Source organism: Scomber japonicus, chromosome 20, assembly GCF_027409825.1.
Source record: "Scomber japonicus isolate fScoJap1 chromosome 20, fScoJap1.pri, whole genome shotgun sequence".
NCBI lineage: Eukaryota > Metazoa > Chordata > Actinopteri > Scombriformes > Scombridae > Scomber > Scomber japonicus.
In genome coordinates this window covers 23,597,881-23,612,098 of record NC_070597.1, presented here as the reverse complement: position 1 = coordinate 23,612,098, position 14,218 = coordinate 23,597,881, and the positions used below count along the sequence as shown (strand labels likewise).

General features: G+C 39.3%; 1 protein-coding gene across 1 annotated transcript in view; it reads left to right on the top strand.

The window, feature by feature from the left end:
• The window catches only part of gas7b (growth arrest-specific 7b), a 72,845-nt gene that overhangs the window by 22,937 nt on the left and 35,690 nt on the right, over positions 1-14,218 (top strand). Inside the window, exons 3-6 of the mRNA XM_053341692.1 lie at positions 7,430-7,507; positions 8,852-8,940; positions 10,105-10,155; positions 12,738-12,827. Coding sequence (XP_053197667.1) covers positions 7,430-7,507; positions 8,852-8,940; positions 10,105-10,155; positions 12,738-12,827 — 308 coding nt within the window. The remainder of the gene's footprint in view (positions 1-7,429; positions 7,508-8,851; positions 8,941-10,104; positions 10,156-12,737; positions 12,828-14,218) is intronic.

Sequence of the window (14,218 nt, the reverse complement as noted above, 5' to 3'; positions counted from 1 at the left end):
TTAACAAAAAGTTAAAATATGTTTCTACTGATGACACCTGAGTGCTTTTATCTATCTGTGATGGAGTGACACATAGATGTCCATAGCAGTAATGGTACCAGAGCGAGACAGAGCACATCAGGGCCTTGTAGAACTGATACTGTTGATAGTCCCTTGTTTCTGTCAACACAATTCCCACTCAGTTTCTCCCTGAACACACACACACATACACTGGCCTGGAGACAGCTTAATACCCTCCTCTGTTCCACAGTCATAGCAACATAGCCTGCTGTTACTATCCCTGACTAACTGATGACTAATAACTAGTGTTGGCGACTCTCTTGCGCCTTTGGCTTGAGGATGTAATGAATTTTGGAAACTACGGGTTTCTCAGATTCAGTTCTCAACAATCACACAGACACATTGACAATTGGACAATCATACAAGAACATTGTTGTATACTTATATTTTTAGCCACTATTGCACTAACCAGCATGACTCTATGTAGGTCTGTCTGTCAGTTGGCCAATCAATCAACCATTGGATGGACTGCATGACATGTGCAACATATAACAAACATTCATTTGTTCAGTGTTTGGTTTATGACTATATACCTGCAAAACAAATTACATTCCCATCAGTCTCAGTTATACATTGTGTTCAGTGCTAATTAGCGAATGTTCGCATGCTAACACTAAGCTACGATGATGAACATTGTAAACACAGCTGCTAGACATCAGCAAGTTAGCAGTGTAGATGTAGACTCTTAGTGGTATTTCAGACTACGTCCTGCTGTTGGAAACCACATATTGTAGACTTTTTGACAAAAATGAAGAAGGAATGATTTGACATGAAATTGAGTGTTAAAGCAAAACGGTCCATGACTTAGGTGTTTTTACAGAGGATATTCACCTGGGCAACAGCCTGCATAAAGACCCTGAGGCAGCTGTTGGAGTGCGACGATGTTCCTGACAACTACTGAATTGTTGACGTTGTCATGCCAGTAAAAATAGGGGGAAAAAAAGTAAATCTCCTTAAATTGGCAACCATGATACACATTGACAGTGAGAGTAGAATATTACTTTGACTACGTTTTATTTAGTTTTTGCTTTTTGTCAGATTTTTGTAAAACTCCCAAGTTTATTTAGATGAAACATTATAAACATTATAATTACAACAGAGTGCACTCCAACGATTTCAGTTGCCTTACTTTCCGTCTGTGAAAACAGTTGTATAATGTCTTCTTTGGCTCTGGAGGGAGCTTTTTAAAGCCTGATGATGTCATCATGGTCATCTCTGCGTAGGCTTGGGATTTACATTTAGCCTGTGTAAGAAGCTGGAGGTGTGGGACTTGACAGAAGAGGCATTTATAAAGGAATGAATGACTGTTTATTTGCATTATGGGAAATGTAGGAGTCAGTTTTTTTTTCTGAGCTTGTCCCGTACTGTAGACTTCAATACTTACTTTACTCAATTTCTTGCGAACGATCCAGGCCTGTTAAACTACATCTGTTCGTGTAACTGCTCGTTGCATGAGGCCCAATGACTGTTCACCTGCATCCTTCATACTGGATAACCAGGATTGTGGATTAGTGGCCACTTAAGAGAGAAATCAGTTTCACATCAGATATGTTTACATCTTGTACGGCTCTGATCATGGTCGCAGTGGTTGAGTTGTGGCCACGAGAGGGAATCTAAAATTAGCCGAGGGCTCCACCCAGGCACGAGACCAGGGGGAGTCTTTCCACCTCTTCCTCTTCTCCTTCTCTTTCCAGATCAAATTAGGTGGTTAACGTGTTAATGTGAAAAAGCTGGAAACAAACCGCACTCTCTTTTGCTTTTGACCATCTTGAATGTGTGATTAGAAGATGCTTAAACGGTTAAAATAACATCAAACCTTTTTATTTTTCCCTTTTGTCTCTGTGATATTCCAGCTGGAATTCAACAGATCTGTTTTGTCTTCATGTGACAGGATTTTCAAAGCTTATCTCCAGTAGTAAAACTGTTCATACTCCGGAGGGACAGAGCCAGGAATGACAAGAGCGGTGCTGGAACAAAAGACATATTTCCTGAGAGAGAAAACGATAAATTTTTCATAACTTTTTCCATATAAAAAACACATCAACAGAATGGACAGTATGTCTTGGCTCATAAAGAAAGCAGTATTGTTGCTGTGGTGTTGTAAAACTGGCCTCTGAGGATAGAGAAAACCTCCAGGACTCACTTTCTGTGTCTTTGCAGCTCAGTCCTGACATACACTCATTCATCATTGTACTGCAGGCGTGTGGCTCTTTCATATTCACCACCACAGCAACTGTTTCCAAACAAATCCATCTGATAACATTTTTACTGAAACATTCATTATTTATAGCATCGCTTCTATTATCACTGGACCTCCCTCTCGTCATACTAAAGTTCAGCAAGATTAGATACTTTCCTGTGTGTGTGTATATGTGTATGTGTGTGTGTGCGTTTGTGTTCCTGCATTGCCATAGTAACAGAGCTGTGTGCGTGGGTGAGGGCTGCATGTCCTTGTGTCAGGGCTCGTTGTTTTGTAGGTTTTCCTTCCTGTGTTGCTGGGTGCAGCGGTGCAGGGTGCTGTGGTTTGTACCAGTCGTCTCCTAAGAGTCTCCACTCATCCCAGCCTGACCAGTGGGCTGCTTAATAAACACACCAAAGCAAACACTCCACAGTCCCAGCACACACACACACACACACATACACAGACACACACACAGACACACACACACACACACACACACAGACACACACACACACACACTTTGTAGATTCACCACAGACAGACAGACAGACACAGCCCACACGGTTTTCCAGGTATTTTTGAATGAAGTCGATTCATACTAAACTATAAATAACTTCTCATCTGTTTTATAAATGGAATGAAATCCATTTTTCTTCTGCGTCAGCATACTGATCTGCTCTGTAAATCACATCCTTCTGTCTTTTTAAAGTAAATATCAGAATTCAAAATATGTTTTACATCACATAGACCTCTTCGCATACAGTCAACCATATAATTTCAATGTAACCTAATATTAACATAAAGCAGTAATGTCATCATTCTATCATGTGATACTGACTTAAAGCCACAGACTTTGAACCACAATGCATATTATCTTTCTAGATTATCCCTGAAGCTGCTACAAATGATATGTTTTATAATAGACAATATATCAAATGACAATGTAAGAGATATCACCCATAGTGATGACCCTACAAAGAATTACTAGTGACTCTGTAGCTCCCCTTTATAGCAAGTTTTAGCTCATAGATAGATAGATAGATAGATAGATAGATAGATAGAGACTTTACAGTTTTGGTTTACAGCAGTTACATCCACACTTCAGACAGCCACAAATAACATCACATAGAAACACATCTCTAACTATCCAATGGAAAAAACTAAAAACTAAACTAAAAATACCCAAAAGTTAAAATAAATAAATAAAATAAATACATGATGTAATAAATAATAATAAAATAAAAGTGCATTGTATTATCTAAAAAATAAAAATCTAAATCTAAAAAAAAATCTCGATGCTGGATGTATAACTAAGCTACTGTTTGTTACCAATTTCAACATATCAACGTAAAAAGGTGAAGATATGTTATTATTGTGCTTACAATGTGTTCCTGCTGCTAGTCCTCTAAATGTTCTTTTATACCTATACCACAGCTAACAAAATGAAGTGTGTCCATGGCTTTTGAGCTATAGTATCCAGCAGGTTATTTTTTCATTGTGTCTCAAAGCCCCTGCTAGTTCAGCTGTCAATCAAACACATACACTGACCTGCCCACCTAAAGGCCTGGAAACTAAAGATCATTCATGACAAAGCATACATATTAAAAATCACTTCATTATGATTTTTCAGTGCAAATATCCAGTTAAACAGCAACAGGAAGTGTACTATAAATGCTAACTTATTTCTAGTAACAGTGCATCTTCAGCTCTTTCCTTGTTTGTCTTATCGCTATAAGATGAGATCTTGCAAGCATCTGTCACTGCTTTCCTCCTCAGGATAATATGAGTGTGAATGGGCTTTTCTGATTGATAAAAAAAAACAAAACAAAAAACAGAGACAGGAGGTAGCTAATGCATCAGGGACCAATGTCATATGGTTATAAATAAAACATAGCAGTGTCAAAGCTAACTAGGCCATTTCCCCCTTCTCCCCGTTCAGAATCAGGGATGTATCGCATCGCTTTTGGCATTGTCGGCGGACAGTAAGCTGATGCTGGGTTATTATTGTTTTTTAGACCTGCTGTTGACTATTTCCATTCATGCATTTACTTATACACATCTGTTTCACTCTACAACCGCTGTCCTCTGCTGTCAGCCTCTGAGTTGCTACACTTTGGTGAGTCTGAATCAGTGATGTGTGCGAAGTCAAAATGTGGTTATGACTGTGTTTTAGGAGACAGAAAGGCCTTGATTTTTGCTTTTATGCTTTTATTTTGCATAAAAGACCCTTTCCTCATGTAGCTTCTATCATTAAAGGGCTGCATTATATCATTGAAGTCATGAAATAACATCATTAAGACCTCTGGCAGGACTGAAAAGGGCGGAAGAACTATTTCATAAAAGTGGTTAAACTGAGCTGACTCGGGTCTATAAAGACTATTAAAGCAATTTATGAAGATTGACGACTTTTAGACTTCAGCTTGGCTGTGACAAGGCGGCTGATGAGAACTACTCCTGGTGCTGCTGCATATGTATCACTGTATCTGGGGGCATGAATCTGGCAGGTGCCGAAGCTGATCTCTCACCTGTGTAAAAACATGCTTGACGGAAATGATCGGCAATCTGCATTTCAAGAGGCTGTTGACTGGAAACCCAACCTGCTCCACTCAGAGTCAGACATTATAGTAAATATGCATGATTTCAGACCTCTTCATCATTATTTATAACAAACAGGAGTTTAGTGAGGTGGTGGGGGGGGCTCTGTCATGGGGTCACCTTCATGCCTTATTTTTACTCTTGAGAATAGTGTTAGACAAAGTACTCCACTTTACTTTAAACTTTAACACTGCACAGTCAATACTCTCTTTATAGAAGAAGTTCTGCAGTCTCCACTCAGGACATACACAGTGAGGAATGGAGGACACTACTTGCGTAGCCAATGTGACATGAATAGCCTCTTAGCTGCTAAGTGTGGCAATATTGAGGTCAAAAAATGATCAAGGTCATGTCCATGTATCATATGACTAATCCATATATAGACATGATGATGTAGATAATTGTGTGATAAGTTGATATATAGACATGATGATGTTGATAATTACGTTATTATATGATAAATCGACAACGTAATTACTGTGACAGGCCTAGATGGAGCTCATCTTAGCTGCTTTATATGCTACAGGATAGATTCATCTATAATAACAGATATCATTGCAGATTTTTTCTGTATTACACATCTTGTGTGTAAAATCTCTGTAACCAGAAACAAGCTGTCAGATATATGTAGTGGAATAATGAGTGTCTGAAATAGATGGAACTGAATCCCTCCCAGTAGAAGAGGAGTAGAAGTATACAGTTTCATAAAATGGAAAAGTAAAGTTTGTCATTTTACTTTAGCTTCCTGGCTTTGCAGTGGCAAACTGGGCATTATCCACATATTTAATGTAATATAAATGGTAAATGGTGTTTTGACTGCCACAATAAACAGCAATTTCCCTTAGCTAAGTAGACAATGCTATATTTATTTGCATTAATAGTATCGATTTGTTTATGACAGGCTATGTGATGGGAGAGAAATTGAGGCTTTTAGGACCCACAAGTGCAGGTTTTACACTTGTGTTGTACATCAAACATGAAGGCACAGCCTCTCTCCATAAGCCTGCTGCCAGTTATCCTCTCCATGCGTGTCATTTGAGCTGATGGGCTTTGCTCAGTTGTCTCTTCTGCTAAGCAGCGCCAAATGGAGCAGAGCCAGCCAAAAAAACCCAAATGAAATAAGAGCTCTTTACATGTCTGTGCCTCTTCTTTCTATGCTGACAGTAAACGGCTAATTGAGCTCAGTGCTGTGGTGAGAATGGACATAGAGGAGTAAATATCAAAGAGAGCCCCCTTCCATATTACGGTCTTTGTCGGTCAAGCTTTTTGTAATTTTTTGTACTTTGTTGCCCCCCCAGCATCTCAACCAGTAGATGTGAAATGGGGACAGATGATGAAAAGTAATAGTGCCTCCGTGGAGCTCAGTTTAACTTTAGAAACCACCAAAAGAAATGTTTGCAACATTGTGAAAGCACATTTCTCCTTTTTATGTGGTTAATAAAAGCTGGTACCAGTTGTATTTAATGGGTATGAATGTAAAGACAACAAATGACTGATAGATTCATGGTTGTAGAACAAGGCAAGCTAACAACAAACCTAGTATACCCTCCACATTTCAGAAAATAGGATGTTTCCTGATGGGATTGTGGTCAAATTCTAATCCTTGATAAGATAAAAGTAACTTCATGCAGAACTCTTCATACTGAAGATACAAAATCCAAATTTGCCACAGTATTGTATATGATTCTCAAAATTGATTAGAAGAAGTGAACTAACTCCTTCCTTGCCATGACGGCAACCACATGTTTTCACAATGTTACGCAACTGGTGGCATAATAAAGACATTTGTGGGTAAATTGTGCGTGCTGTTAGCTGCGTTTGCTAATGCTAACGTTAGCCCACAAGCAAGTTAGCATAAGTTTATTGTAGAAAAGAAGAAGACAGTTGAGCTACAGAACTATTGACATTAGCGAGTGATAATTATATTGACAATTTATTGAGCAATTTAAATACTATAGGTTTGGTGTTGCGGAGAAACATTCAACCACTCAGAGCTTTGTAGAGCATTAAGAAAGTTGACATAATCTTTGTACGTAGCTCGCTAGCGTAGGAAAAATATGTAACTTGTATCAAATAATTTGCCAGAATATTTTTTATGAGTAGTCAATTAATTATGTATTGTATAAAATGCCAGAAAATTGTGATTTTTTTTTTTAAATGTCTGAAATGTTTTATTAATGAGTGAAACAGTTATCAATTCATTGTCTTTCAGTTGACTAATAAGCTGAACCATCATAATTTAGAAATAACTCTTTTTGATAATTCGACTGGAAAGAATTTCAGCAATACATAAAACATGATTTCAGGCTGTGTGACACAAACTGGCAGTTGTTTGCTTATGGTGCTTACGGACTGGTTATCATTACAAATGTACAGTAACCCTGGACACGATATATATTCTATATTTCTTTCATTTGTTCATTTGTAACTGCTGACTGCAATAAATGTGCAGCTGTGGATAGAATCACTTCTTCTTACTGTTGCCCACAAATAGTCGCACCATGTACAACAATGTGACAAAAATAAAAGCGCAGCTGGAACTCTTCTCCTAATGTCATTGTGTTCTTCCTCTTCTCCTGAACACTCTATCAGAGACAACATGGGAGAGACCGTCCAGTGCACCTGGTACCCCCAAAACCTCCATCCGACACAAGAACTCCCTGCCAGCAGGTACTACAACTCTATTTCTCCATCTGAAGTCTCTATCACTTCAACTTCCTCAAGTTCTAGTGCCCTGAGGCTATGAATTCTCCTAAAATTCCACCGTGGCACAAAGCACCCGCTCATGCACACCAAACACAGACACACAGACACTTCCTGTGACTAATTTTATCTGTAGTCTCAACTGCAGAACTAAGAGCCTCTCTGTCTTCTGGGTCTTCTCTAAAAGGCAGATAAATAGAAAGAGTCAGGAAGGTTTGTGAGGTGTTTCTTACTCAAATGTTGGAAGTAGCTATCATTCATTTGTATCACCTGTATTATAAATGACTGTTTTAGTTTTGCTTCAAACCGAAGAGTACGGCATAAAACCCTCACATACACTTTGATTCTCTCAATTAAAAGACATTTTTTCTCATTTCGGCTGCGTCAACATTCTCTTAACACATTTCTTTTACGTTCAGGAACTGGCTGCACCCACTGTTCGAAAGTTCGCTTAAATGTGTGGAGATGTTTGCAGCACGAAATTAGAATGAGTTCTTTTGTAGAGATTAGTTGCCACTAAATATTTATACCCAGTTACTTAACTATTTTGTATTCATATGTTATTTTGTAGTTGACTGAACCAACTGACAAAACTAACGTTAGCTTGCTGCTATATGACCTGTTGTTGCTATGTTTAGATTGCAGTGTAAGAGATAATATAAAATGTGATCAAGATATCTAACAATTCGTCAACATGCTGTTCAAGAATTAAATAAACTGAGTTTTTACACACAATTACTTAAATTAGGAATGTTATGGTAATAACGTTAGCATGAGACCAAATAGCTGAATAAAATTGGTTACACTGCAACGTTTCCCAATCATTCCTATTTGCTATTTATTATGTTACGTCATGTTATGCTAGATTATGTTACATTATTAAGTTTAATATGTAGCTTGGCCCATAAAATTGGTATTTTTAAGAGAGTACAGCTTTTGCTCCAGTGTTTTTCTCTTTAAATAAGCAATTGCTTTTAGTTGAATGGCACTTTACACACTACTAAGGTCTTTACTATCTTCTGTAAAACTTGTCTTATGCTTTAAATATAGAACTTGATTCATGAAATCGGTAATTTAAAAGTAGTAGTCGTGGTACACAAAAATACCAGGAACATATACACAAACATTGTTTTGGATTTACCCAATCCAGACAAGTCAGCACTGGTTTGCTTGGCTCATAAAGATAAGTGAATCCCTCCTGGATCAAATAAAGTTTACAGCATTGCAGCTAATCTGCACACATCAGAGAACTAATTAAATCTCTCTGTCTGTCTTTATCTCTCGCTCTCTTTCTCTCATCTGTCTCCCCAGTTAATGGATTTCACTCAGGTGGTAGTCCCTTGCATCATTTGGAGCATCCGCACAACAATCTGGTCAGGAAGAGCAGTACAGAGCCACAGGTAAAGCTCTCCCATGACAACTTCACACACGGTTCAGTCTGAAAAGCTGCGCTGATTGAAAGTAAAGTTTGTATTGTGCTGTCTGGTTCTTTTTGCGCGGAGAGAACATTTGCATTTCAAATACGTCTGGGGAGCTGCGCATAATAAAATGACACTGTCACTCATTATCTCTGTGACAGGACAAAAATTATGAATATTAAAAATGGAGTTTGTTCCAGGATCCCCCACAAACTTTTCATCAATTCCTACAGTATGTGTGATTGTCTAAATTATTAGTATGTGTTATATTATGATTCAACTGTAATGAACACATAAAATTGTGGAATCAACAGCCTCACCTCTAATAGCATCATTATACAGATATAAAAATGAATTAGTTCTAAATAACAATAATGATGCATGATGTCAGTCCACATTTCAGATGATCAAACCTCCTCTCCCCTTCCTCACTCATTATTATCCTCATGGAAGAGGCTGATGGCAGTTAGAGAGGATTAATCCCGCCTACAGTATCTGCTCCCTTGATCATAATTAACCAGGCAGTCAGGGTGCAGTTATACAGGATCCACCCACTACTTATTCACTCAGTCTCTTCATTTCTCTCCTTTCCTGCATCTCACACTCATGCACACACCCAGTCATTGAAAAAAAATATAAACACACTTCTGCTACTGATGATTTAAGGTCCTGTTCCCTTTGAATGTGTAATTATTTTTAGCAGGAGAGGAGTTTCTATACTTTTTGTCTCACTTCTTACCTAATTTCTGCCCCCTTAACACACTCACACACTGCTGATTTATCACAGGAGACTGGAAATTACTCTATTCTAAGCTTAAGTGTTAGAAATCGCACACACACACACACACACACACACATACATCCACACTCCACACACAAAGAGAGAGAAAGCTTTGCTTTGCTCTGCAGAACTATCCTCCCCGCTCTGCACAGCAACACACACAGTAACACACATGCATGCATACACACAGCACCAGCAGCAGCAGCAGCAGGAGCACAGAGAACACCAGACAGACGCTTAACAGAGCTCGCCAGGAAAACAACTGTGTTTGTGTGCGTGTGCGAGTGACAGTGTGTGTATGTTGAGCAGTCATGTCTGACATGGAGGACGGAGGTTTTGACGGAGCGTCCTTCTTCTCCCTGCAGAGCCCAGGATCAACGTCGCCCACCAGGAAACAGAAGGAGACCACGGTTACGGTGAGTGGGGCAACTAATGGGAACTCTTAACTAAACCATGAACTAAACCAGACTCTGTACAGAAGCCCTGAAGAACCACATGTGATACCAGCAGGAACCAGCTAAAGTATATTTTATACCTCAATTTGAAAATGATGATATAGGAAAATACAGTTCAATGTTTATTTCACTGGGGAAATATACAAGTAAAACTTTGACTATATGACAGCTGTAAATGTTTTTTAATGTCTTGTTCAGTGTTGTTGTTCAGTTGCTAGTATACAGATTCACAGTGACATCATCCTATCCAGCATCCAGATCTCCTCCGTTGTTAGGTCATTGCATCCTGTTGGGCCTCACACTTGGTGGTGCTGGTGTGAGGCTTTGGAGTTCACTATGACTTTTTATTTTCTCATATTTTTTTTCTTTTTTTCTTACATTCTATTTGAAATCACAAGCTTTGGAGGGAGATAGGGCATGTCTGTGCTTCCATAGCAACCAGGGTGATGCTATTGATAAACAGATGGTTATAACAGGAAATGAGAGAAAGACGTGCAAGAAGGGCTACACGTGTCAATGTAACACCTGCAGATATTCTATATGCAGAAGGTCAAGACCTAAACCTACTGTTGTCTTCCTAATGACCATCCAACTTTTGTCCTCCTGGGTCAAAATTGACCTAGTCTGGTTTGGCTGTTTATAAAGCATAAGGTATAAATTATCATCCAATTAGAGCAGGACAGAGCTATTAAAGTTAGCCTAAAAGCTACAGTACTAATATCAGGACCGGCTCCCAATCAGTGGGAATTGAGCATTTATATATTGTAACCACACAAAATAACGTAGTTAGCTGATGATATGCTCATTTTTGGCTGTGAAAGTAACACTTGATCACATGGTAATTTTTGCAGCTTATTTTATAGCAGATAAATATATTGTTAAATCCATGCCAGTTCCAATTTTAATCTTAAATTCTTGGTTTTGGAAGGGAAAAAACTCTTAACTCTTTGGATAGTCAATATAGCTCGATTGAGCATGTGGAGATATCCAATGCTAGGCCCATCATACCTAGCTGTGAGTGCTAAGCTATGACCGGACAATCACTGTTTGGCGAAGTGATTCAGCAAACTGTCAATTGAGCTGTAGGCCACCAAAGGTCAGGAAAGAAAGTTCTGGGAGCAGTTTGTGTGTGTGAATGCAAACAAACTAAACCATTTATTGAAGTGTTGGAAGTAGCCTTGCCCTCATCTTCACCAAAAGGAAGCGGGGGTCACTCTAAAGCCCTGCTAACTGTCAACCTCTGGACCTCCACAGTGATTAAATAGGAAGCCATTCCCTCAAACAAATTATAAGCTTCCTAAGCCAAGATAAGGTTGAATTAGAGGCCCTTTTTTCTCCTTCCCCTCCATCCTGCCATTTCAATCTGACTATTTGCTCTGTAAAAGTCATCAGCAGTAACTGTATTTGTCTATTTGCTCTCAAAGGCGAGGCTTTGGCATTAGACGAGCGTGCTCTCTGGTGCCACTGAAGTTTAAAAAAAAAAAAAAAAAAGGGAACAGTGCATCCTCGCTGCTGGTTGTTTACCTCCTGAGGTTAATTGGAATGAATGTGGGAGAATATAAAGCTCTTTTTGTCTGCCTGGGAGTCTTTGCTAAACCTGGGTCTGTTTGTATCTCTAGTGAAGACATGCCACTTCATTTATTTCCTTTTCTACATGTGGTTTCTTCCCCCTTTCCTTTTGTCTCTTTCTTCCCTCGTCATGAAAAATTGAATTGGCGGTTGAGAAATCTGCAGAGTAACATTTGAAAGACCATCTTCCACTGTACCTTCTCCACCAACATAATGCTTTAAAAGAAGCTTAAAAGAAAAATATAAGAGAAAAAGTCCCCAAGCACCAAAAGCGCCATAGTAACACATTGCATAGAATCCTATTGAGTGAAACCCCAGAGCAATACTGAGTAGCTCGCAGCAGGGAGCCCTCCAGCCAACACATTCAACAACATCACCGCTGCTGGGAGAGAGACAATTAACTGCACCGAGATAATTAAAGGCAATCTTTGGGAATCCATTTTGCTGATTGCTCTGGGCCAAAGCAGAGGTTCAGAGAGTTGTGGTAGAGGGTTGGAACGATGAATCCCAAAAAGGGCTGAGAACCACAAATGCTCTATATTGACGATACTGTCTCCAAGGACGGGGTGAATACAGAAAATTGAATGAACAATGCTGGGTCGATTAGAAGTGCCTTCTTTACATTGGTGTATTCTGTGAGCTGCTGAGATGAGAGTGTTGCCAAAGCAACAGAGTGCAGACTACTTTGAATACCAGAGTACAAGTCTGTGTGTGTGTGTTTGTGTGTGTGTACTTCTGTAAAATGTATACTAACATGGCTACAGTGACATTAAAGCAAATTGTCTGTCATGATGCAATAAACTGCCCTCCTTGTGATGATCCTTTCTTTCTCTCTCTCTTGCTTTTTCTCTCCCTCTCTTTCTCTCCCCCCCTCTCTCTCTCTCTCTCTCTCTCTCTCTCTCTCTCTCTCTCTCTCTCTCTCTCTCTCTCTCTCTCTCTCTCCCTCTCCCTCTCCCTCTCCCTCTCTTTCTCAGATTAACTGTGTGACGTTCCCATCGCCTTTGTGCATGCCGGAGCAACAGCTGCTGAAACCAGACGAATGGAGTTACTGTGACTATTTCTGGGTAAATTCACCTCAAATTTTAAGAGGCTATAAATGTGTATTCTGTTGCCTGCTGTGTATTCTGTTGATCAGAATGTGCACACACAACCAGCAACTTTCCAGTTTTATCCATTTATCAAATTCAGACTCTTATCCAGTTGATTGTTGGCTGTACATCCATGTTTACAGTGCAAACAGCTCATTTTTCAGTCGCAGCTAACTTACACCACAGCATAGTTATGGTTCATAGTTCAAATACTGTCTCTTCGACATCACCCACTGCATGATGACAAACATTAATGCGTAAAAGTCATCCATATTCAATATACTTCTCATAAATGGAAACACAAAAACAGAATAGAAAATAGAAAAGTTGGAATGGAAAATAACAATCATAACCATTTTGGCATATGAGAAGGGTTCAAATATTCAAAGAAAGCCTGAAAAAACAGGATTTCGTGTAGCAGCAAATGTCTTTTTATGCCTTTCATTGCTGTTTATCACCTTGTTTTTATCTTTTGACCTGTTTCGGCTGGCCTAGTACCACTCAGATACCAAATTATGGCGTTTCTGAGTTGCCGCATTTATCTTGAAAATAACTACATGTGCATGCCAAGTGAAAGTGCCAAATTCCTGTAAATAAAGTGAGTGAAAACAGAGTGTATTTAGCCAAGGTTTGAAAGTGTGAATCATTATAGTGCTTCACCAGGTGCAGATATTTCTCTCCTTAAAAAAAACTAACTTTCTATTCCTTTCCTCACACTTAGTTTACTGATTTGATAATTCAAACCATGAAGGAGAGGATTAAACAGAGGAAAGAGAAAGGGAAAGATTTAGGTGGAATTCCTGAATGAGAATAACTAGCAACCAAAGTAAGAAAAAACTATCCTTTTGAAAAGCCATCCTCCCTCTGTTGACATTGCCGCTCTCTCCAGTAAATCTCTAAATGAACATCCCGGAGAGTGGGATCCTTTTCATCTTTCAAGATGACTCCATATTTCATCTCATCCTAGCTGCGCCGCACGCTGAGAATCAGCGTTGGCTTTAATAAGATCCGACCGACAGCGCTGCTGGATAATACATTACATGTAACTGGCTGGACTGCAGCGAGCCAGCTGGCCTCTGCTGTTCTCCCACCCCTGCAGCGTAATCTCTACCAGGTGTGATGTGTGGGGCTAACACACTGTAGTCAAACACACAGAGGTAACAACACAGTGGGAAGACAGAGTTTGTAGGGAAAGTGGACACCAGAGCCTGGCAGCTTTGGATAAAAGCAAGTCAGATTTTATGATCGACGCAGCTCTCACACCTCCTAGTTTTGGCCTCAGTTCTCAGGACTTTGATTAATGTGAGTTAATGAACCAGCAATTAGTGATTTAACAGGCACTTAAGTAACCACTTTGCTGTCTGCTT